This window comes from Melospiza melodia, chromosome 6 (assembly GCF_035770615.1).
Source record: "Melospiza melodia melodia isolate bMelMel2 chromosome 6, bMelMel2.pri, whole genome shotgun sequence".
Taxonomy (NCBI): Eukaryota; Metazoa; Chordata; class Aves; order Passeriformes; family Passerellidae; genus Melospiza; species Melospiza melodia.
In genome coordinates, this window is record NC_086199.1 from 2,888,806 (window position 1) to 2,913,758 (window position 24,953).

At 44.2% G+C, this 24,953-nt stretch overlaps 1 protein-coding gene across 2 annotated transcripts in view; it reads right to left on the bottom strand.

Annotated features, from left to right (window-relative positions):
• The window catches only part of DDHD1 (DDHD domain containing 1), a 68,892-nt gene that overhangs the window by 8,251 nt on the left and 35,688 nt on the right, over positions 1–24,953 (bottom strand). For both annotated transcript variants that reach the window (XM_063159646.1, XM_063159645.1), the window contains 5 exons: positions 18,609–18,715; positions 18,209–18,315; positions 6,542–6,804; positions 5,118–5,193; positions 31–180 (listed from right to left, as the gene is read on the bottom strand). In XM_063159646.1, the coding sequence (XP_063015716.1) occupies positions 31–180; positions 5,118–5,193; positions 6,542–6,804; positions 18,209–18,315; positions 18,609–18,715 (703 nt within the window). The remainder of the gene's footprint in view (positions 1–30; positions 181–5,117; positions 5,194–6,541; positions 6,805–18,208; positions 18,316–18,608; positions 18,716–24,953) is intronic.

Below are 24,953 nucleotides of genomic sequence, written 5' to 3' on the forward strand. Positions count from 1 at the left end.
AGAGGCTTGAGAGGGCAGCGAGAGACTCACCACTGGATCTGTGGGGTGGAAGATGTTGAGCAGGCGGTTGCAGATGGCTCTGGGCAGGATGTGGTCCTGGCTGCCGCTGGTGCCGGGACGGATCCCACGCAGGGCCAGGAACACGGCCAGGGGGGATCCCATACAGAAGAAGTTCTCAACCTGGGGAGACATTTGATAAGGATGGAATTGATGTTTCCTGACACTGCATTTGGTTTCTTTCTCCATTTCTTGGTTTCAGTGGAGGGACTCAAAGTCTTGGTTGGTCCAAACAGGGAAGAACAACACAACGTCAATAAATGAGGGTTAAACTGCCCTTGGCTGCATGTTGGGGTGCTAAAAGCAAAAATCAAGTTGGATATTTGAACTCAGAGGGGCCACCAGCACTGGAAAGGATGGAGCAAGAAGACTTTGGGAGACACGAAAGGAAAAACAAAGCCTGGATGTGGCACTGGGTGCCAGGGTGGAGTTGAGCTGTTGGGGTTGGGTTGCACTCGATGATCTTGAAGGTCTCTCCCAACCCAGTGAATTGAGTCTGATCTCTCCTGGAGCTTCCCAGACCTCCCAGTCCTCCTCATTCTCTTCCTAACCAAGTTCTCCATGATTTTCTTGCTACACACAGATGGTGCTAAGTGAACAGAACACTTGTCCCCAGTGCCACCATGTCCCAGGAGCAGGAACAGCCACTGGCACCCTCTGATGTCACCCAGAGCTGCTGCGACCTCGCTCTCAACTCCTGCCTCCAACACCAACTGAGTAAATCTGAGCTGCCACATCTGACAAGTCACTGAACCTGCATTCTGGGGTCATTACAACCAACCACAACTCTGACCCCCCACTACCAACCCTCAGGCATCGCCTCCTAAAACCATCAAATGGAAAACTCAGTGGTAAAAGACATTTCCTTAAGTGAAAATTACCTTTCAGCCTTTATTTTCTTACTTGAAAATTTAATTTTACCATTGTCAAATGCTCAGCCGGTGAGAGAAATTGCTGAATTCTTGCTAAATGCACGTGGAGGGTCCTTGGAATGCCACGTGCCTTCCCTGTATGTCAGCACATGGAATGAGGGCAGGGGAATAATGGTCCCTTTCATCTCTTGGATTCCAGTGCTGCACAAAACATTCCTCCTCCTCTGTCTTGGCACTGGTACCACCCCTCTTCCTTCCAAAAGAAGTCTCAACTTGATGGAAAAAGTAAAAACTCGACCTTCAGCATGGTTATTCCATGTCACACGCAGCACAGCACTGCTCTGTCATTAAAACTGTCACTTGGTGCAAACTTCCTTTCCTTTCCTTTCCTTTCCTTTCCTTTCCTTTCCTTTCCTTTCCTTTCCTTTCCTTTCCTTTCCTTTCCTTTCCTTTCCTTTCCTTTCCTTTCCTTTCCTTTCCTTTCCTTTCCTTTCCTTTCCTTTCCTTGAAATTTCCTTGAAATTTCCTTGAAATTTCCTTGAAATTTCCTTGAAATTTCCTTGAAATTTCCTTGAAATTTCCTTGAAATTTCCTTGAAATTTCCTTTCCTTGAAATTTCCTTTCCTTGAAATTTCCTTTCCTTGAAATTTCCTTTCCTTGAAATTTCCTTTCCTTGAAATTTCCTTGAAATTTCCTTGAAATTTCCTTTCCTTGAAATTTCCTTTCCTTGAAATTTCCTTGAAATTTCCTTGAAATTTCCTTTCCTTGAAATTTCCTTTCCTTGAAATTTCCTTGAAATTTCCTTTCCTTTCCTTGAAATTTCCTTGAAATTTCCTTGAAATTTCCTTTCCTTTCCTTGAAATTTCCTTTCCTTTCCTTGAAATTTCCTTTCCTTTCCTTGAAATTTCCTTTCCTTTCCTTTCCTTTCCTTTCCTTTCCTTTCCTTTCCTTTCCTTTCCTTTCCTTTCCTTTCCTTTCCTTTCCTTTCCTTTCCTTTCCTTTCCTTTCCTTTCCTTTCCGCTCCTTTCCTTTCCGCTCCTTTCCTTTCCGCTCCTTTCCTTTCCGCTCCTTTCCTTTCCGCTCCTTTCCTTTCCTTTCAGCTCCTTTCCTTTCCTTTCAGCTCCTTTCCTTTCCCCAGCCCAAGTTTCACACAGCTCTTGTGTGTTGGCAGCTTGGACAAAAAGCTTTTTCATCATCTCCAAACACAACAGAAAGAGACATTCCCAGTGCAATCCTTTAAACTGAATAAGTAACCTCCAACCCTGTCCATCTGATATTCCCGTGTCAAGCGCCTGAAAGGCACAATTATGGTTTTTCTGCTTTAGGGAGGAATCACAGTGCCTGCCAGCTTGCACTCAGCAGAGGACACTCAAAAGGGACTGAGAAAACCCTCAGAAGGTAACTGGTTTCAGTGCTTACAAGGTGTGTGGCTTTTGTCCCACTGCTGTCCCATCATTTCTATTAAGAGTGCTGGAGTCCCCATCCCTGCAGGGTTTTGATGTGGATGTGGCCCTTGGGGACACGGTTTAGTGGTGGACAGGTCTTCTCCAACCTTAATTCTATGATTCTTAACCCCAAATGCTTTAATCTGCAGCCATTAGACTGTCAGTGCTGTTGCAAGGGGGCTGAAGATCAGGCTGCTGTATTATATTACTGGGAATAAGAGATCAAAATCTTTCTAGAAAATATTTATTAATTTTGGTTGTTTCTCCTGCAATCAGGAGTGGGGCATTTTCCTGTAAATGTTAACAACACAGGAGATGTGTTTATGTGAAATGACCTTTGAGAGAACAACTCTCCTGGTTATGATTCATAAACAGAAGACTTAATGAATTTATTTGTATTTTAAGCAGAAGCTGAGCCAAGCAATCATCCATTCAAGTTAGCACTGCAGTATTTTCATAATTAGGTGAAGGAAAAAAAAAGCTGAATGAGTCAGGAGAAGTGAGGCAGCAGAGCCCTTCAGTGCTGGGCACAAAGAACAGGAGGTACAGGCTGGACCTTCCTGCAGCCTTGGCTGAGACAGAAGTGCTGAGGAACCCTGAAGTCTTTTGGGCCAGGACATTGCAAGGCCAGATTTAAATGCATTTCCATGGCAGCCCTAAGGAGCAACTGAGGCACATCCTGCTCTCCTCTTCCCTGCCATGACTGGAATTCATCCTAAATAAAAAATTCCCAATTTTCATACAACAGAGGCATGCAGGGGCTGGTGTCACACCACGCCCCATGTTCCTATGATCTTCAACCCCTCACCCTTTAACTCCAACTCCTCTTCCAAGGCTGGTGGGGAGAAGGCTGTGATTCTAAATCTTAAATTTACCACAAGGTGTTGGTTTAAACTCCCACTGCTCCTGTTGATCTAGCAGGCAATTCCATTATCCCATCTGAGGAGAAGCAGAATTAAAGACAAAGATCCCTCTCCCTCAAGTTCCCACTCTTGTGGCTTGCCCAATATTTTATTACAGTACAGCACACCCCATCTCTTCATGTTTTGTGGGGTTTTTCCTCCCTGTGGAGTCAATAATTTCATTTTCTCTATTACTAAGCATGAACCAAGCAAACTGCTGTATTTCTTCCTGCATTTGTCTTGCCAAAAGCAACTTTGTGCTTGCTCAACATCAAGCACAATTCTCCCTCACGTGGCACCAGCGACTCTGTCCCATCCTGAGAACCCTGATTTTTTTTTCAGTCCATGGAAGAGTTGACACAAAGAGCCAAGGAATGGGTGGGTGGTTTCTGAACAAGGCTGCTCTCCTTCAACAAACCAGCCACCCTCAGTGAGCTGGACTGCTCTGCTGATGAGCAATCCTGTTCCAGCCACTCTGCTGAAATCCTCCCTCGCCATCATTTCCATGGAAAGCTTCTCCCTCTGGAGCTCTGCCTCAAGCCATGGGAGTCACCAGTGTGAAACCTCACAGAAACAAAACACCTCCCTGTCAGGAAGGGCAAGAAAAAGGATGAACTGCACTGGAAATGCTGCTTAAAGATTACAGATCTAGCTTATCGTTTAGGTAGATAAAGTCCTCTTTATCTAAAGTTTCTTCCCCATTTTTTTCCTCCTCTCCATCTAAAAAGCAACTGCAGTTGCTTTTCAGTTTTAAACCCTTCAGTTTCAAACCAAGTGAGTGAAGAATATTCTTTCCTAGAGCTGGGGGAGGACCAGCCTGACTCCAGCTTCCTTGATGGGAGAGATAATAGCCTGACACATGCTTTCAAGCACTGATGAAAAGGAGAAGGCTGTGACAACATGAATTATGGCTGGTTTCCTTTTTTTTTATGGCTCAACATTGACCTTGGCTTCCAGGAGCCCTTCCGAACTTATAAGGAAAGAAAAATGGCAAGTTAAGAAACAATAATCCATTTAATTCTCATCTATCATGTCACATTTTTATGGTTTAATACTTCAGGATGGAGTTGAGCAACTGGAGAGTGTTGCACATCCCACCCAGGAGCTGGAAAATGCCTTTTCCCAAAGATAAGGAATTCTAGCAATTTGTACAGCTGATTAGCAAGCAATCTGCTTCATGAGATTGAGAGAGTGCTAACTGTCAGAGCAGAATCATTTGGAAGGAAAATCCACTCCTGGAGGAAATTCAATCAGATTTGCTCAGAGATGTGACATGCTAGAAGGAGTCCCCAAGGAAGATGGATTATTCAATGGAGTAGAAGTGAAACTCTTTAAAATATGTGATTGATGTAATCTGCCAAATGGTTTTCACCTTCCCACAGAATTGTGTGTGTGTGTATAATAACTAGGTTTATGTATCAGAATGATTTATAATCTGTATATTCACATATACATTTACATATAATTTCATATAAACATATATAACAGAATCCCAGAATGGTTTGGGTTGGAAGGGACCTTTTAAAGCCCAGCTCATTCCAACCCCCTGCCACGGGCAGGGACACCTCTCACTACTAGACCAGGTTGCTCAAAATTTATTACAAATACAACATTGTATTTATTTATTACAAATACAGCATTGCAATAAATAACCATAATCTATGAATACAACAAAATTTTTACATATATGTACACACACTTCATCCAACATCCAAATTATTCTGCCAAAATCATGTCTAGGGTCATGGGAAAAAATAAAAGCAAGCAGAATGACTCAAACTGCAGGTGTATTTTTACAGCAAGCAGAAAATTTCAGCAGAAACCTCTTAAAACATACATACCTTAAATTTTAAGACAGGTGGTTTTGATATGGTGGATGCCTTTAACTCATGTAACCTCTCTTCTATCTCTCTCAACCTAGAAAATAGAGATCTTTCTGAGATCCAATAAAAAAGGCAGCTTTAACCTCTCTGATCCAAACAGGCATTCCTGTGGGGTCCAACAGTTTTGTCTGCTGGGAAGAGAGAGGGATGGTGTCAGTATTTCCTGGAGCAGCTCAACTCATCAACAATCAATGTCTGTCAAATCCTGTTTCTCTGGCCACAGAAGGAATCAATCCACACATGACAATTCCCCTGTTCACCACCCCAAGCCTCTGCCCACCCTCCTTCCTCAGGAGCAGCTGACTCACCTCCTGTTTCCTTGGTGATTTTGCAGCCAAATCACCTGCTTTATTTTGTTTTAAACCCCCCCAGACAACCACAAAGCCCCAGGAAATGGTCTGGGCATTATGGAGCTCTGCATGGAGGTGGAATTTCTGGAGGATGGTGTCCCACCCTTTAAACCCCCACAAAAAAAAGCTTGTTCACCTGCTTTTCTAGCTGGCCTGAATTTAAAAAGCAGCTACAATGTGAAGCACACATATGGATGGGTAGAACTGTTCCCAGTGCCAGTGAATTCTAGAAGTTACAGGATGTCAGGAGTCTATTTTCCATCATTTCACACTGAAGGGACAGCCACTCACTCTGTGCAGAAGTGCCAGTGTCAAATGACACTTGGGAATTCTGTGGAAGCACTTCAGGAAATGCCTAAGGAGCAGGAGCAGAGTGTGAAAGTGGCCATTTCTCCCTGATTATATGTCTGTGACAGGCCTGAAGGGTCATCTTATCACTGCAACACTTCATTTGGCTTCTAAACTTCCCTTTTCTCAGAAATCCTGCACTGAGTCCAGCCCTGCAGCTGACAGAGACATCCTGCACCCATCCCTGGTGAGACACATCCTGACTGCCACCACAGCAGGGCTGCTGCTAAATTAATGCTTCCCAAGAACCACCAATACTCAGATTGGTTTCAGGCAGGAACCAAAGCCTGTGATTCATCATTTGTCATCTCCCACTTGAACGACTGAGGATGCTAATTTTAGATTCTCCAATGGGTGCCTCACAGCACCACAACATCCCCAGCCCTGAAAAGTGTCCAAGGAGAGGTTGGATGAGGCTTGGGAGCAACCTGGGATAGTGGAAGGTGTCCCTGCTCAGGGCAGGGGGGTTGGAGCTGGATGATCTTGAAGGTCCCTTCCAACCCAAACCGCTCCATGGGCCAGTGTGGATTCAGAGCTCCCAGTGCTGTGTTTTGCATTATCACCCAGCCCCAGCAGAAGAACACCAACCACCACAGATAGCAGCCCTGGAGGGCTCTGGAAACACCCAGAGGGTATCTCCAGGGCTGTGTTATCTCCCCTGACCCCTGGCAGTGGGGGCATTACCGTTGCTTGGTCAGGTAAAGCTCCTCCAGCAGACGCCGCTCCTCGTAGCTCATCCAACTCTCCTCCAGCTCCTCCTCCTCCTTCTGCAGCAGCTGCTCATAGAGCCTGACTGGATTCCAGCCAGTCATGATGTCGTAGGTGATGACACAGCCCAGGGAGTGGGACACGATGGAGACCTTCCCTCCCTTCTCCTCGAACTCGGGGTTCCGGGAGCAGAACAGGGAGTAGAGGCGGTTCAGCTCCTGCTGCAGCCCCTTCACCAGCTGTGCCAAGAGGGAGAGGACACAGGGTTCAGCATCCACATCTTGCTGCTCCTGTTGATGTTCAGGAATGTTCCCACCCCACACTGACCCATGGCTGTTAAATCAGCCTGGGAAGATGAGCTCAAGCCCATGGCCAGCAGGAACTGCCTGGCTGATGGTCACTGGCTCCAGAAGCTCATCCCTCCCTCCAGAGCCACCACACAGGACATGTGGTGACCCTAAAACTGCTGCACTGCACTGCCCAAGGCATTCAATTGAAATAAACACTTCAATAAGTGAAACACTTCAACAGTTCAAACACTTCAAGCTGTGCTTTGAGTACTGAACAGAACACTCTGAGGTGAGCAACACCTGGTTTCCACTGGCACACCAGTGATTGTTGGCACAGTGGCATTTCCCTTCTTGCTGGATTCTATTCCATTTTCTGCAGCACTGAGCACAAGAGCATTCCTCTTGTATCAAGGTTCAGCTCTTTTTTTAATTTAAGGAGGATGGAAGGAGCCTGAGCCACACATGACCTGGAATCAACCTGATGCCTTGTGCAGGCTGCCCTAGAGCAGAGGCTGGAGGGAGCTCCAGAATAAAGCAGGGATTCATTCAAAGCATCTCCTCCATGGATCCACCTTGGGCAGCACCAGAGCCCAGCCAGGGCTGCACCCAAGATCAACCAAAATGGGCCCAAAATGCACGGCCGGGCACGGGCTCTGTCCCTGGGATCAGCTCTGCTCCATTTGCACCTTGCAGTTCATTGTCCCATTCCAGCTTTAGCCCAGGCAGTCCCACCCTGCTTGTTTTTCTCTCTCCAGCCCACGGGGTTTGTGCTCCTGGGCTGAGATTTGGGTCATTTGTCCTTGGTGCCCAGCTGGAGCAGGAATTGTTTTATCTCCCTGCTCTGTGCACAGAGCTCACCATCCCATTATATGAACCCCAGACCTACAGACTAAAGCAGCACAGAATGTGAAAAATACAAAATCTAAAACATGAGGCATCAGCCCAACCCATTTCACCACCTCCTAAGGCTTCTCCCACAGACTAAACAAGCTCAAACACCTCCCAGAAGAATCAATGAGGCAGCAATGGATTGAGCTGATGTTTTCCCTGTCAGCTGCTCTGCTCCTGCAGAGGGAGCAGGGAAATGCAGCACCTTTATCTGTTTCTGAGCAGATCAAACACTGCCACAAAGGGAACAATTCCTATTTCTTCCAGAAAAGCTGCATCAAATCCCATCCTCCCAGCTGGCCTCTGTGCACAGAGCTCACCATCCCCTAAATGAAGCTCAGACCCACACACTAAAGCAGCACAGAATGTAAAAAATATAAAAACTAAAACCCGAGGCATCAAACTCACATCTCTGCCATAACCTTGGCATCACCCTACTAAACAGCTCATATCCCCTCTTCTTCCTTCATCCCTGTGAGCAACAGGGGACTGGGAAGAGAGAAATCCACTCAAATGGATGTGCTCAGACTGCAGTGAGAGCCTGGATGGGTTCTGGGAAAATATCCTCAAATTGCTTTTGGGTCTCAGTAAAACAGGCTTGAACTCATCAAATAAAACAGGCTTGAACTCATCAAACTTTTCCTTCTTCTCCCCAGTGCCTGGCTGAAAGGAGAGGCATCTTCCTCTCCTCCTTCCCTTCCTAGACCTGCACCTGTTGGAAATGATTCCCAAGGAATCAGACTGAAACGATGCTGCTAAAAAATGAAAAGCCTCATCTCAGGTAAGATGATGACGCAGGAACTAAAAAAAGACAAAAAAGAGACAAACAGAGGCAGAATTTGAACATTTGACTTAAACAATGTTTAAAAAACCAGTTTTCTGGTTATAGGTTTCCTGGAGGGATTCGGGGGGAAAAGCAGGAGTGCAACATGGTTCTTAAACATCACAGACCAATCCTATTGTACTACAGGAATAAATAAATATACAAATGTTGGTCCTATGTTCATGGAGTGTCTGAGAAGCTTATCTGCCAAACCCAACCCTGTAGGATAAAAAGGTACAGCTTCCCATAAAGTATTTTAGAGAGAAACACTGGAAACCATGAGATTTGGGAACTGGCCAACAAAAAACAAACAAACAACAACAAAAAACAACCAACCAACCAAAAAACCACAAAACCCCAAAACCAACAAAAAAATCAAGACAAAAAAAACCCCAAAACCAACCAATAAAACAAACAAACAAGCCAACAAAAAAAAAAACCCAAAAAACAAACAACCCCCCCCCCCAAAAAAAAACAAACAACCAACCCAAACATCCCCAAACAAAAACAAACAAAAAAAAAAATCCAGCTTTGCCTGTGAAACTCAGCATGGAAACTGAGCAATGCTTCCAGGCTGTGGCAGGGAGGAGGACAAACAAGAGAGTGCAAATCATTCCCTTGTTAGCAAGAGGAAATTAAAGCCATGGAACATATAATTTCAGCATGATTTTTCAAGAGCCTGAGTCATTACTGAATATAAATATGAATGGCACCAGAAGTGCCAGTGTTTGATACACATTTTACTGAGTGAGAATCCACACAACCAACGCTGTGCCTGCAGCACTGGGAGATGATTTCCAGAGCCCTGCAGCAGCTTGCAGAAAGGGGTAGCAAAACACCCATTTTCAAGTATTTTTGACTGTGGTGCTGCCTCTTCTTCCATTTGGGTCTACGCAGAGTCTGGGCACAAAATTCCACACATGAACAGGCAGAGCTGGAGCTGGAAATGTCAGTCAGGATGAGCTGTGGCTGGCTGGTATTCTCTCCATTTAAAAAGGTTTTGATTAAAATCCAGAGCAAAATAGCAAGAGCCAGTTGAAATCAAAGTGTCTGGGGATTCCTGCCAGGAATAGGTAAATTATCTTCTGGCATCGTGGCATTTCTATTATAAAGATCTAATCTTGCAAACATAAAACAGAATATTTCTTGCAAAATCCAGGTTGAAAACTGAGTCCAGCCCTGTTTTTAATCCTCCTCCTCCCTAAAAACTTGCTGTTACTGGGAAGTTCAGCACAAACATGGATATAACTAAAAAAATATTTTCCAAATAGGTGCACATTTGCAATTTTGCAGACCAGAATCCAAGCCCTGAATTCAACCAAATCATCCGATGAAGACAATTCCTAAACTGCAGAACCCCCAGGTAATTGTGGAGTGGAAGATCTGCTCTGGGAAAGGCTCCAGAACTCCAGGCCCTGGGAATGCTCTGGTTTGCTGCTCTGCCAAAACCAGGAGCCCTGCACCTGCAGTGAGCACTTATGCAGGTTGGTGTCCTGCCAGCAGTCCTGTGCCAGCCCCAAGATTAGAAACTGAACCTTTGTGCTGCACAGTAAGGGGAAAAAAAGGAGAAAAATAAAAGGAACTGAAACAAAAATGAATATTCATTTAAAGTCCCAGCTTAAAACCTGCTTGGTTAAGCAGTATATGAAGCTGAGGTAATATTTATTGGGGGATGATGTTTAAGGTCCCTTCCAATCCAAGCCACTCTATGATTTAATCCTGATTTGCTTTCTTAGTCTTAAAAAGCATAAAATATTCCAACTTGTGAAAGAAAAGTTTGAAAAGGGTTTTAGTGCAGTAAATGCAACATGAACTTCTTTCAAACCTTTTGTAGTTACAGCTTGGTAGGTCCTAAAAGTCCATGTAGAAATACTTCTAAAACCACTTTACATTGCCTAAAATCAATGAATGTTTTGGTTGGATTTAAACATGAAAAATCAGACTGCCTATCAAACTTTCTCTCCTAAATGGCATCACTGTAATAAATTTTTAAAGAGCTGATCTTTTCATGCACTGCTTGTCTTTCTACTTCCTCTAAAGGGTCTTCAGTAAAGGTTCACAGTTAAATTAAAAAAAAAAAAAAAAAAAACCAACCCAAAAAATAAAACAAATCCCTTCCCAGCCTCCCAAACCCAGGACATCCAAGTGGCTGCTCCATTCTGCACCTCATGGTTGGGTTACAGGTAAGGGTGCCCCATCCTGAGCTTGCTCAAAGCTTCTCCTGCTCCACTGCAGCTCCATCCAAGGAATTCCTGCTGAAATCAGCCCTTTTCTCACTGATTGCCCTGCCAGCCCCAAACCTCAGCACCTGCTGCTCCATGGGGCCTACTGTGCTTGGGAAGCACCTGCTGGTTCTGCAGGAATCACCCAAAAATCCCAGGAATGGTGGGAACAGTGGAATGCAGCAAGACCAGACTCCTTTCTCTCCTTGCAGCTCCCATCCTCCCTCCCAGTTCCCAGCTCATTTTGGGGACTGCTTTTCCATCCCAATGGCATGGAGCAGTTGAGCTTCTTTCCATCCCAGGTCTCCATAGGGCTTTCCTTACAAAAAGCCTGGAGATTCCTTGAGTTCCCTAAGCCAGGGATTGTGGCTTTGGTCCCATCTGGGTCACCAGAAACTGATGCCTTGAGGAGGCTGCCCCAGAGCAGAGGCTGGATGGAGTTCCAGAATAAAGCAGGGATTTATTCAAAGCATCTCCTCCATGGACCCACCTAGGGCAGCACCAGAGCCCAGCCAGGGCTGCACCCAAGATCAACCAAAATGGCCCCAAAATGCACGGCCGGGCACGGGCTCTGTCCCTGGGATCAGTTCTGCTCCATTTGCACCTTGCAGTTCATTGTCCCATTCCAGCTTTAGCCCCTGCAGTCCCACCCTGCTTGTTTTTCTCTCTCCAGCCCACGGGGTTTGTGCTCCTGGGCTGAGATTTGGGTCATTTGTCCTTGGTGCCCAGCTGGAGCAGGAATTGTTTTGTCTCCCTCCTCTGTGCACAGAGCTCAGAACTGCACCTCATATGAACCATCTCTGAATATGAACCCCAGACCCACAGACTAAAGCAGCACAGAATGTGAAAAATACAAAATCTAAAATATGAGGCATCAGCCCAACCCATTTCACCACCTCCTAAGGCTTCTCCCACAGACTAAACAAGCTCAAACACCTCCCAGAAGAATCAATGAGGCAGCAATGGATTGAGCTGATGTTTTTCCCTGTCAGCTGCTCTGCTCCTGCAGAGGGAGCAGGGAAATGCAGCACCTTTATCTGTTTCTGAGCAGATCAAACACTGCAACAAAGGGAACAATTCCTATTTCTTCCAGAAAAGCTGCATCAAATCCCATCCTCCCAGCTGGCCCTCATTTTGCATCAGCCTGAGGACACTGAAATATTTCCAAGAATGGGCCTGGAGTGAAAGGACAAGGGGGAATGGCTTCCCACTGATAGAGGGGAATATAGATGGGATATTGGGAAGGAATTCCTGGCACAGGGTGCCCAGAGCAGCTGTGGCTGCCCCTGGATCCCTGGAAATGCCCAAGGCCAGGCTGGAGCAGCCTGGGATGGTAGGAAGGTGTCCCTGCCCATGGCAGGGGTTTGGAATGAGATGGGATTTAAGATCCCTTCCAAACCAACCCATTCTGAGATTATCTCTCTCTATCAGCTGAAGTTTTGCCAATAAATCCTCCTTGCAGGAAACTCAAGCCTGCAGGATCAAGTTGCTCAGAAGGCAGCAGCTCATATTCAGATTGACTGAGGTTAGAAGCTCTCTGCCCTTCAGAAACCAAATTAAAGGCAGAGGAAGGAATGCACATCCATGGGCAGCTGGCTTGGGGGCCATGCAATTCCAGGGAAAGCCAAAAACTGACCAAGGAGCAGGAGGCTGGGCTTGATGAGGCCAAGAATGCCCTTTGCTTTCGCAGTTATGTGCCTGGCTGGCACATGGCTTCCAAGAAATGAAAAAATAACAGCTTATCCACTCCATTCAGGAATCCTGAACTGGCACAGGCCTGGGTTTTGTAAAGGGAGGGAATCAGGTGACACATCCCTGTCACCTCAGGCTGAAGAACACTGATATAAAGGGCAGCAGAATCATGTCTTTATCACCTCAACTGCTGGATCATGATGGGAACAAGAAATTGTGGAAGCAGTGTGACATCCAGAGCTGCTGCCCTTTTCTGCAGAGCATTAACAGCATCCCGTGCGGGGCTGGAAAAATCCAAACCTCTAAATTCCAGCACCAACAGCCCAAACAGATGTTCAACCTCTAATTTCCAGTACCAACATCCCAAACAGCTGTTCAACTTCTAAATTCCAGCACCAACACCCCAAACAGCTCTTCAACCCCTAATTTCCAGCACCAGCACCCCAAACAGCTGTTCAACCTCTAAATTCCAGCATCCCAAGCTGCTGTTCACCCTCCTCTGAGGGAAAGCAGCCTTGAAGACACAGCATAAATAAGCATGGATAGCATGTTCCTGGCAAAGCAGAGGAAATTGGGATGTGTGTGTGGACAAACAGCCCCTGGACACACACCAAGAAGATCCAGAACTCCATCCCCTGCTCCATTTTAGGGGCAGATTGTTGGGATTGAAGGGGGTTTTCAAAATTATCAGTGTAGAAAATTACATTCTCCTCTCAATATCCAAAAAATGAGGTTTTTTTCCCAAGAAAAGAGGGAGCAGAAAAGCCCTGCTGGCACCTGAGCCCAGCAGTAACACAGAGCTTGAGTGCTGCTCCTTTCTCTGTGCTGTCTCCACAGGATCCTCACCCATTAAACAATCTTCCCACATCAACAGTTTGAAGAAAAATAAAAACAAGAGACAGGTACCCATGGAAAGGGAGTGCAGCACACCTGAGCTGTGCACCCTCTGCAGCCTCAAGAGCAGGACTGCTTCTGCAGCTTTGTGGGGAAGGAATGTGAAGATGTGAGGAAGAGTAAGCTCTGCAAGCAGCTCTTCCCAAATGTCAAGAGAACTTGAGGAGAAAGTGCAAACTCCTTTGAAATTCAGCCAGCAGGAGTGTGAGCCAGCTGGAGGGGGAAGAGGCTCCTTGGAAGCCAAGGGGGGATTGGGAAAGCAAAGCTGAGGAGTTTTTTTGCTCCACGTGGCCCAGGAGAAGGTGCCAGCAGAGCTGGTGAGGCTGCTGACCCCCAAGGGGACAACAGTTGTCACATTCCCTGATGGAATCACGGGTGGATGCCAGAGGAGTGTCACAACAACAGATGAGAGGCCAGAGCGAGCTGTGGCTGTGGGAACAGATGGGAAGGGCTCTGTCTCAGGGATGGCTCAGGAAAAGGATCTGTGGAGCTGCCTGAGCCTCTCCCAGGACCCCTCTGGTGTTGAAAAGCTGAGTCCAACCCATTTCTAACAAGTCACTGTGCTCAAGAGGAAGTTTAGGTGCAGGCACAGCCACTCACCAATGACTTTGTAAAGCCGAGAACACATTCAAGGGCAATCAAATTAATTAAACCAGCCAAGCAGCTCCTTCACTATTGGGTTCAACAGGATATGCAAAACCAGTCCTGAAACAGCCTCAGCTTAAAATTCCCTGCTTCCCATATTGTTTTCAAACACACCTGAACCAGTTGTCTTTTATTGCTGAAAGGAGTGCACAACAGAATGGTATTTCCACTGCAAAACAACCCAAAGGGATGAAAGCTCTGCTAAAAGTTAATACTTGTCCCAAATTTCAAGAGGTTAGTCATTAATTCTCCTTTTAAATTTGTGTATAAGGGTAAATCATGAAGCCAGTCCAAGGTCAGGACTCTGAGCAATAAGATGTCTAGTTGCAATGAGATTATCCTTAATTTCCTTTCCAACATAAACTATTCCATGATTCTAAGGTGGACAGTGAACTTTCTCCACTTTTTGCACTAAATATTCTCCAATATTTGCACTAAATCCTTAGAAATCTTTGGATGATGAATGTAAATTATATTTATTCTGCACTAAAGGCATTTTCTGCCAAGCCATCTATCAATAATTCACAGAATTACAATTAGCCTGCAAGTAAGTACAGGGAAGATCAGTAAAAAAAAAAAGGCACTTAACAGTATAATGAAGGTGACAACTCTGCATTTACTATGCAACAATTAGTCTTTCTAATCTCTGCTGCAAGCATTTATTATTAAAGCAATATGAAGCTCCAGTGACACAGATGTGAAACCAAGTGCCCCAGTGAGGACACTAAAACCCAAGATTGTGTTACCACAGATGGACCAGCGAGGTCAGGGGCAGAATGTGAAATGATTCTTCATTTAGAAATAGGCCTGTGTGCATCACAATATCAATTTATTGTTTTTTTCTTACATCTGGGTAATGTTTGAAGAGGGATTTGGTAGAGAGGAGGACACAGCAGAATTCTCTGCCACGAAACCAGCCCAGCTGAATCTGACTGGGATGTTCAGGGGGCTGTGCTGAATTATTAATGCTGCCTGGTATCACATCACATGCCAGCAGTCAGAGGCACCTTTTGGATATTCTCCTGCCTCACTGGAGAAGAAACAATGCCTGAAATCAGAGAGGGGGGCACCCACCACGCTCTGGGGGGCTCAAATGGGCAATGCAGAGCCCTGGGACGGCTCTGTGCTCTCCAAGTGACAGTGACACCTTCCCCTGGTGGGACACAGGGGCTGCCACTGGCAAACCTTCTTCATGAGCTGCCCAAAGAGCGCTCAGGAGCTTTAAAGGAGAAGTTGTGATACTCCTAAGTGGGGAAAATCCTTGAAAGGGGAAAGAAAATTCCCATCCAAGAATCACTATCACATTTTCTGAAAAATCCTTTGCCGAGGATTTCTCTCCTGGGAAGCTGACAAGCCTCAGAGGAAAAGGAAAAGAGTATTTTATCATTTGCTTCTCCTGTGTTTTGCTGCTTTGGAATGCTGTTGGAGACTGTTTATCCAACATGTGAATTGTTTTTACTTAATGACCAATCACAGCCAGCTGTGTCAGTACTCTGGGGAGAGTCAGGGGTTTTGCATTATCTTGTTAAGCCTCCTGTCTGTATCCTGTCTCTATTCTTTAGTATAGTTTAGTATAGTATTCTTTAATATAATGTAATACCATAAAATAATAAATTAGCCTTCTAAGAACATGGAGTCAGATTCTCAATTCCTCCCCACGATGGGGGACCCTGAAAATGCCACATCCCAGCATTGTGCCCTGGGTGCCCACGGCCCAAAATGCCAACAGGGTCCTGAGGTGTCCCACTGGCACTCAGGGGAGCAGGGAGAGGATTGTGTCCTTGCCAGGAGTGACCTGGTCACTGGAGGAGCCTTGGAATGCTCTGCCAGCTCTGGGGCTGCCAGCATCAGGAGGAGCTGCTGGAGAGAGGCCATGGAGCTGCTCCAGGGCTGGAGGCAGGCTGGGAGAGCTGGGAATGTTCCCCTGGAGAGGAGAAGGCTCCAGGGAGAGCTCAGAGCCCCTGGCAGGGCCTGAAGGGGCTCCAGGAGAGCTGCAGAGGGACTGGGGACAAGGGATGGAGGGACAGGAGCCAGGGAATGGCTCCCAGTGCCAGAGGGCAGGGATGGGTGGGAGATTGGGAACTGTGCCCTGTGAAGGCTGAAGGTTGCCCAGAGCAGCTGTGGCTGCCCCTGGACCCCTGGAAGTGTCCCAGGCCAGCTTGGATGGACCTTGGAGCAGCCTGGGATGGTGGAAGGTGTCCCTGCCATGGCAGGGGGTTGGAATGAGATGATTTTTCAGATCCCTTCCAACCCAAACCAGGCTGGGATTCTGAGAGCCATCAGCTGAATGGCAGCTTCACTCTTCACCACTTTCCTCAGTTTATTTCCCAGAGGCAAAGGAAAGTTTAATAAAATAATCCCCTTTTGAGATCCTTTGAGGATTTCTGTGTGGAAAGCACTGGGAGTGCCCAGGGTACACAAAGAATTGTGCTGGGGTGATAAAGCAGTGAGCAGGGACATGAACTCTGAGCAATGTGTGAATCCTCAAAGCCAAGGCTCATCTCTGAGCTGGAAGGAGCAAAGTCACACAAGAAAAACACACTGAAGGTGGGAAAACCATCCAGAACTGACACTGTAGTGTTAAACTCTGCAAAGTTAGGTCACAGAAAATAAAATGGGATAAGGAAGAGTAACTTGAGTGTACTGCTGCAAACACTTCAAGGAAATTAATTTGATTTGATGAATAAAACCAACTTGGTATTGTGTAATCAGATCTAATCACGCTCCTCCTCTGTCAGTTCTCACACCCAGGGGATGGTGATGAACCTGTAAAACTGCAATTCTACTGAGCAATGAATTAAATTTTCATGCACTGCTGGCCAGCACACCTGAACTTTACTCACTAATCCATTTCCCATAAGATGTCCACAGACACGCCAAGCATCTAATGCAGTTAGAAAAATATCTGTTCTCAAGCTGCCAGAGAGATTTCCATGGCTTGCCACAAAAATCTGTGTGGGCTTCAGGTACACAACAGGCAGGGAAAGCTGAGAGACAGTGGAGAGCCCTGATCAATGAATTGTGCATCACTGAGCAGGAAGGGAGGTACAGATTTTGGCTTGAAAATTGTGTTGCCAGTCTAAAGACTTAAACACACCTAATTTGACATTAAATATCCAGGTAGGACTGGGGTAAGGTGACCTTACCCCAGTCTAACCATGCTCAGGGCACTGAGGCTGCAAAAGGATTAAAACTACTCCATATATAACACAGCAAACACAGGAAAAAGCTGCAATTCCTACAGAAATTAATCCTAAACCAGCCCCAGAGGGCTTTTCCAGTAAGTGTGAAACACAAGGGGTGATACTGGGGTGAAGCACTGTCCATGCTTTATGGGCTGCTTCATTTATTGAGGTTATTATCATTTATTCAAGGCTTATCATTATTTACAGGCCACTATAATTTATGATCACATTCCTGGTTTTTCTCCTCTGGTTAATGGGGTCACTCAAGAGCTACAAGATGGGTCATGGTGGGATGGGAGCACCCAGGATATGAAGAGCCCCCTGATAAAGTGAATAACTGGGGATCATTTTGGTGTCCCTGCAAGGCAAGTGCACACAAATGCAACCAGACTGGGCACGTTTGCCATCCCATCTGTCCTCAGAAACAGCAGAAATGAAGTGACAAATACCCATGGATTTTGTCAGAGGTGAAAAGAACCTGAGCTCTATGGACTTCTAGATATGCAGAAATTAAGGAGAACAGCATTAAAGCCCTTCCCATTTATCAGCTGTTGATACAGACCCATTTTAGACATCTTTGAATAAATGACATGGATTGTGCTTTTTGCTGTCTTTCTTCTCCTCTGTCCTTCAGGAGAAGTGAGACAGGTGAGGATAAATCACTGCCACCACCTGGGACAGGAACTGCTTCAGCTGCTCCATGTGCTGGGCAATCCTGAGCTACCCACAAATCCTACATGGATACCTCTGTTCTGAGAAGGTAGGAAAGGCTATGAAAGTCACTGGTTTGGGGAAAAAAAACCAAAAAAAACCCCAAACATTTTCTACAATTCTCTCTTCTCCTTTCAATTTTCTTTTCCTTTTGACACACCTAAAAAGTGTTAACACCTTTTACAAAGGTTTTCCTTAGAGGGGAGCTTCCCTGACACTCCCAAATCCAGATTTTTTCAGCCTCTGTGCCCTGCTCTGGTGAATTCACACAAAAAGCAGTTTTCCTCACTCACCTCATCCCTGTAGAGAGGGCTGGTGTAGTACATGATGTCCATGGCACTGCTGTTGAGCATGTCCCTCAAACCCCGCACTTTATCCGGGGTTATGGAGTCCACAGTGTCTGGGAAAATAAAGAAAATGAATTAAATTACATCCAGGAGAATGAGAAAGCAGAATAATGGGGTGATTTGGGTTGGAAGGGACCTCAAAGATCATTCATGGGCAGCGACACCTTCCACCATCCCAGGCTGCTCCAAGCCCCAATGTCCAACCTGGCCTTGGGCACTGCCAGGGATGGGAATGTTCAAAGTTGTGCAAACAAAACCAAAGGAAAAGCACAAGCAGAGAGCACAGATGAGATTTCTGGGGAGAAATCTGCAGCTGCTGGAGGAGCACAAGAACTGAGGCCTGTACCTCCATCGAGGGTCAGCTTTGATCTCCACTCCACTGGAAGGAATTCCACGTGCGTCGCAAGGTTGGAAAAATATTTTTCTTCCACTTTTCTTGCTGTATCTCGCATCCTACAACAAAGAAATGAATGTTTTCCTGCACAGGCTACTCTTGGAATTCCCTCAATTTCAAGCTTTTATTATGAAATGCTTAAATTCTCATAGAATGAAAAAAATTCTGTGCACTGCATGCTCAAAAGAGTCTGAGTGTATCACAGTATGGGTGTAACATAATCCACATAAATTCAATTCAAAGGTTTCTGTTAATCCTGGTGGGTTTGGGGCTGAATAGGAAAGGTAAGGATTAGAAAATTAGAAAATAATTAGAAAATCAGAAAATAGAAAATTAAGAATTTCACCTCTGCTTTGAAATCCAGAATCCACTGAAATCAACCATTTGATCAGCACAGAAGGAAAACAATTCCGTGCTTTTAAACACAAAGAAAACTCTTAAAAATCTGGCTTGAAAGAGCAGAGTTTTCTTTTAATTTTGCATAGTGAATTGGAAGGGTGGAGAGCTCCAAGGGTGAGAAACAGGATCACTTGTGAGTGTTTTAACTTGCAGGAGCAGATGGAGAGGCTTTTAAAAGATTTTGCATTTTTACAGCATATCTGAACATGAACATTGCTGCACCTCTCCCAAGGGATGAGAAAAACTTAAAACATCTCAACCCCAAAGTATCTCTGACCTTCTCTGGGGGAAAATGGGAATAATGGTAAGTTATGTTATTTTAAAAATATTTATTTGTGTTGTGTGAAAAACCCATCATTGAAAAAGGAAAAGCAGCAAGAAATCAGACAAAATATAAAATATCCAGGCATTCTGTAAATCATGAGAATCTTTACTTTTGAACAGCTCATCTTCAAAACAATACTGAAACGTTAGCATAACCCATAAACACAACTGCAAAAAAAAGCTTGTGAAAAATAGGAAAGATTTCACAATAACAGATTTCCCCAAGCAGCTGTGATGTGTAAAAATTAAGAACCACAAAAGAACTATTTTCTTGTAGAGAAGTCTCCATGACATTTACAAGAGGGACTTCTCCCCCTAACTAAAGAAAGATTATTTTGGAGGTAGTAAACTGAGTAAAATTTTAAGTTTTATTTCTTTACATTATCATTAACAAAGAAAAGGTTGTAGGAGGAGGAGAAGTATCCTAAAGGTTTTGTTCCAATTCTATATTACTAATATTGTTAGTAATTTGTTCTAGTTCTTATTACTCTTTCTTTTAATTCCTAGTAAAAACTATTTCTTTATAGTCTTTTAAAGTTTTAACCTACTTTACTTGTCTGCCAGTCCTACCTCACAACAAGAAGTAAATGAGTGCCTTCTATTAAGCACACTGATAATTAACCAACACCAAACCCACCACACTCATTAGTACATTAACAAAAAAATCTCCAATTAACAAACCAAAACCACTACAGCCACTCATCATCCAAAGCAAGGAAATGTTTTATTTTCCTTTCTTTCCTTTACCTCAATCCTGGCCCCAACAGCATCCCTATTTTTGAAGATGAGCACAACAAGACAAATCCAAGTTCCCAGTTCCAAGCATCAATTTTTTGTTTATTTCAGCGTTTCAATGTTTTCCCCCCTATTACCAAAGCAACCCCCTTTTAATTAATTCTACAACCAAAGGAACAATGACATTAACCTTCCACCTGGCCAAATGATTTTTAATGACTTTAATCCCTGAGCTGAGGCACTTTCCATGGGTGCATTAATGCTCCTCTGTTCTTCAGGAGAAGTGAGACAGGTGAGGATAAATCAATGGTTTGGGGAAAAAAAATCTACAATTATCTCTTCTCCTTTCCCTTTTTAAAAATTTTTTTTTTTCCCAGGAAAAGTTCATGATGCTACTAAAAAAGCAGATTAATCATGTACCACATTTTGGAGAGAAGCAGTGAAAACACTTTTCCATCACTGATATTTATTTTCTGATGAAAGAAAAGAAAAACAAAGGAGGAATGGGGAGAAAAAAAAGGGAGAAGTGAAATGAGATGGGAAAAGGAGGGGAAAAAGGAGAAAGGAATAAAAGGGAGAAGAGGAAAGGGAAAGAAAAGGGAGAGGAAAGGGAGAGGAAAGGGAGAGAAAAGGGAGAGGAAAGGGAGAGAAAAGGGAGAGAAAAGGGAGAGAAAAGGGAGAGAAAAGGGAGAGAAAAGGGAGAGAAAAGGGAGAGAAAAGGGAGAGAAAAGGGAGAGAAAAGGGAGAGAAAAGGGAGAGAAAAGGGAGAGAAAAGGGAGAGAAAAGGGAGAGAAAAGGGAGAGAAAAGGGAAAGAGGGAAGGAAATAAGGGGAAGTGAGAAAAAAAGAGGAAGAAAAAAGGGGAAAGAGAAAAGAAAGGGGGAAGAAAAGGCGGAAGGAAAAAAAGAAAAGGAAAAAAAACAGGGAAAGAAAAAAGGAAAAAAAGCGGGGGAAGGAAAAAGGAGAAAGGAAAAAAAACAAGGGAAGAAAAAAAGGGGGGGAGGGAGAGAAAAAGGGGGGAAGGGGAGAAATAAAAGGGGGAAAGGGAGGAAAAAAGGGGAAGGGGGAAAAAAGAGGGAAAGGAAATAAAAAAGGGGGGAAAAGGAGAAAAAAAAAGGGGGAAAAGGAAGTAGCATCCTGCACATCCTTTTTGCAGTCACTGCAGGCCTGTGCAAACAGCCACGAAATGCAACTGCTCAGCATCTCTATTTTTAAAGCCTGGTGTGATTGCACTCCTAATCTCCTGGATTCTTGTCCAAAGAGATGGCAAAGGTTTAAATAAAGCAGAATATCCTTCCCATGATAAGGGGGAGAAGATAATTCAGCAGGAGGATGTGCTTAAATGAGGGCTGATCCAAGGCCTGAGCTGAGCCATCCTTGCCGGGCACAAAACCCTCCCTGGCACCCCAACACACAACAGGACATGTGAGGGTCCAAATTCAGCATGGAAATCCTTGATTATAAAGAAGATAAAATTCCAGTGAATAGATGAACACTCCTGGAGTCCCTGAGTGAGCAAAATAAAGGAGATTTTTGAAAATGCCCACAGCTCCTTGGTATTGCCAAGCCAGCCTCACTTTGTCTGCATGAAGGAGGTGGTTTTGGCTGGGATAAAGTTAATTTCTTTCCTGGTAGTTGGTACCAATTTGGATTTAGGATGAGGATAATGTTGATATTTTGGTTGTTTTGGTTGTGCTCTCCCTAAATCAGGGATTTTTCAGTACCTCATGCTCTGCCAACAAGGAGCTGCACAAGAAATTGGGGGGGATATGGCCAGACCCAGACTTATTTCTGGAGACTACTACTACTACTATTGTTATTGTTATTATTATTATTATTATTATTCAGTTCTCATCTCAACCCATGGGTATTATTATTATTATTATTATTATTATTATTATTATTATTATTATTATTATTATTATTATTATTATTATTCAGTTCTCATCTCAACCCATGGGTTTTACCTTTTCCCAGCTCTCCTCCCCATCCCACTGCAGCTGCAGGCTGGGGTTAAAGTTTGACACCAGCAATGAGGAATTCAGAAACAGTAAAGTTTAGAAGGAAATTAGCCAACCTCAAATTAAAGCTGCTCAGATTAAAAGCAGTAAAAGCACAGGAATATTGTCTGAACAAAACACAAAATTTTACACCACAACAACTACTTGAGGTGAGGAAAATGGTAAATAACCTGTACCTAACAGAGCAGGAAAACCCACCCATTATTTATTATATAATTATTTATATCAACATAATATTTATGCTATTATTAATTCATATCATACTAATATTTATATAATTATAATTCATTATATAATTATTTATATTATAATATTCATTATATATTTATTATCGAATTATTTATATTATTATAATATTTATTATATAATTATTTATTATTATCACTAGAAGCTGGAAATATTGTGGAGGAACAGCTGTTAGACATCCCTAAACCTTTAAATCTTTAAATACAGCAACTACAGAGCTTTCTGCTCTTTGAAAGGGTTCAGTTCTTACTAAAGCTCTTCACAAACTGACACAGAGAGTTTTTAAAAATAAAAGTCAAAGCAAGAAACAGGAGTTTGGAGAAAATAATGTGGTCTTGCAATTCTGGCAAATCTTTTGGGAAAAGCTTCAGGTCTCCCCACCTAAAAACTGAGGTGGCTTTGTGTCCTCATCCAGGAAATGTAAAGGCTGATTTAACTCAGATGTGGGCTCACCTCAGGGGAAGTTGAGGTTCTCCAGCTGTGGTCCAGCACAACAGTCCCAAATTTGTAAAATCCCAGAAGGGTTTGATTTGGAAGGGACTTCAAAAATCATCCAGTGTCACCCCCTGCCATGGCAGGGACACCATCACTGTCCCAGTTTGCTCCAAGCCCTGTCCAGCCTGGCTTTGGACATTTCCAGGGATCCAGGGGCAGCCACAGCTGCTCTGGGCAAAATCAACCTTCACAGGGCACAATTCCCAATCTCCCATCCATCCCTGCCCTCTGGCTCTGGGAGCCATTCCCTGGCTCCTGTCCCTCCATCCCTCGTCCCCAGTCCCTCTCCAGCTCTCCTGGAGCTTTTTTCCTGCTGGAATAATCCTGCCCCAACAGAAGCACTCAGCTCCATGAGAAAACCCAACTCCAAACTTTAAGGAAATGTTTTCTGTTTTTTTTTTTTTCCTTAGACTCCTCATCCTGGTCCAAGTGCACACAAGCTCTGTTTCGAGCCATTTTTGTCACCTGTCTCCCCTGGGTGTCACAGGCTGTCAGAGCTGCACTTCCACCCTCTCATTATCTCCCAGCAGTCACTGAAATCCCCAGGGCAACCCAGCACCACATCCCCCACTGATTCTGATCAGCAGTTTGACAGAAACTCTGAAGAAAACTGGGTGTAATTTCCAGGCAATGCAGCTACAGACACAATCCCCCCACCACACATACCTGCTCATCTCTTCTGCTATAAAGATGAGGTTATTAATTTTCTTTTTTTCTTCTTCTGGCTCTTCAAAATAAATTTCTTTAAAGATTTTTATTAGATGACAAATCCCTCTACTCACTTGTTAAATTAACACCAACTGAAGCCATAAATCCTCATCTAAACAGGGAGAGAATTCACCTGATACAAATGCATGCTGAAATACTCACCCCAGAGCAACAATTACTTGAAGCTATGCATTGAAACACAAGGAAACAACTCTAATTTATGGTTTTTCTAAGAAGAAAACCCACTCATGCACAGATTCACTGCACACCTTGAAAGAATTCTGACACATTGCTATTTTCCATGCAAGAAGTAATGGCCTGAAAATAGGTACTTTGATATACACCATGAATAAATTGTGCCTGGCTGCCTTTCCCTGATTAAAATAATAAATAACAAACCCATATTTTCACAGATATACATCCTTGCTTAAATTGAGAATATTCCAGAGGTATGTTAGCATATTTAGAATTATTACTGAGGGGTTGTTTTTAATCTCATGCTACTACATTTGAGTAGGATTTACAAATACTCCATTAAAAACAGGGGAGATGCAAACTGATTTAGCTTCAGCTGCTTCCCAAATTTTGCAGAATGATGCTGATGTTAACGGAGCAAACTGCTGAAAGCTTGAAGAAACCATTCATCTTAATTTCAAGTTATCTTTGCAGATTCCCTTCAGTCAGATGATCCATAAGAGAGAAACAGGGAATTGTCTTTAAGCCTTAAATGTGACAGCTTCTTACTCTGAACTCCTGATTTCAATAAAATCACTGAATTCCAGAATGGTGTGGGTTGGAAGGGACCTCAAAGCCCATCCAGCTCCACCTCCTACCATGGGCAGGGACCCTTCCACCATGCCAGGCTGCTCCAAGCCCTGTCCAACCTGGCCTTGGACATTCCAGGGATCCACCTGAGCAACCTCTTCCTCAGTTCCAGGGCCCTCACCATCCTCACAGTGAGGAACTTCCTCCTAATATTTCATCTAAACCTCCTCTTTGTGTCAGTTTAAAGTCATAACCCTTTATCCCACCACACTGACTCCAAGAGACAGAGCTATGGGATGTTCCCTGAAAAAAAAAACCACCTCAACTCTGACTCTTCCCTGCAAAGCCATGTGGATCCATTCCTGGATTTTGCTCACAGAACTGGGGAATGATGCTCTGAACCATTCCCCAGCTGCTCTCACCCCCCTGGAGCTCCCTCAAAGGGAGGGCAGCTGTGGTGGTGTTTGTGGGTCCTCAGGATGAGGGAAGAGATGGGAATCTTGACTCCACGTTTCAGAAGGCTGATTTACTATTTTATGATATATATCATAAAAATATAAAAAAAATCATTAAAAATGCTATACTAAAACTATACTAAAAGAATA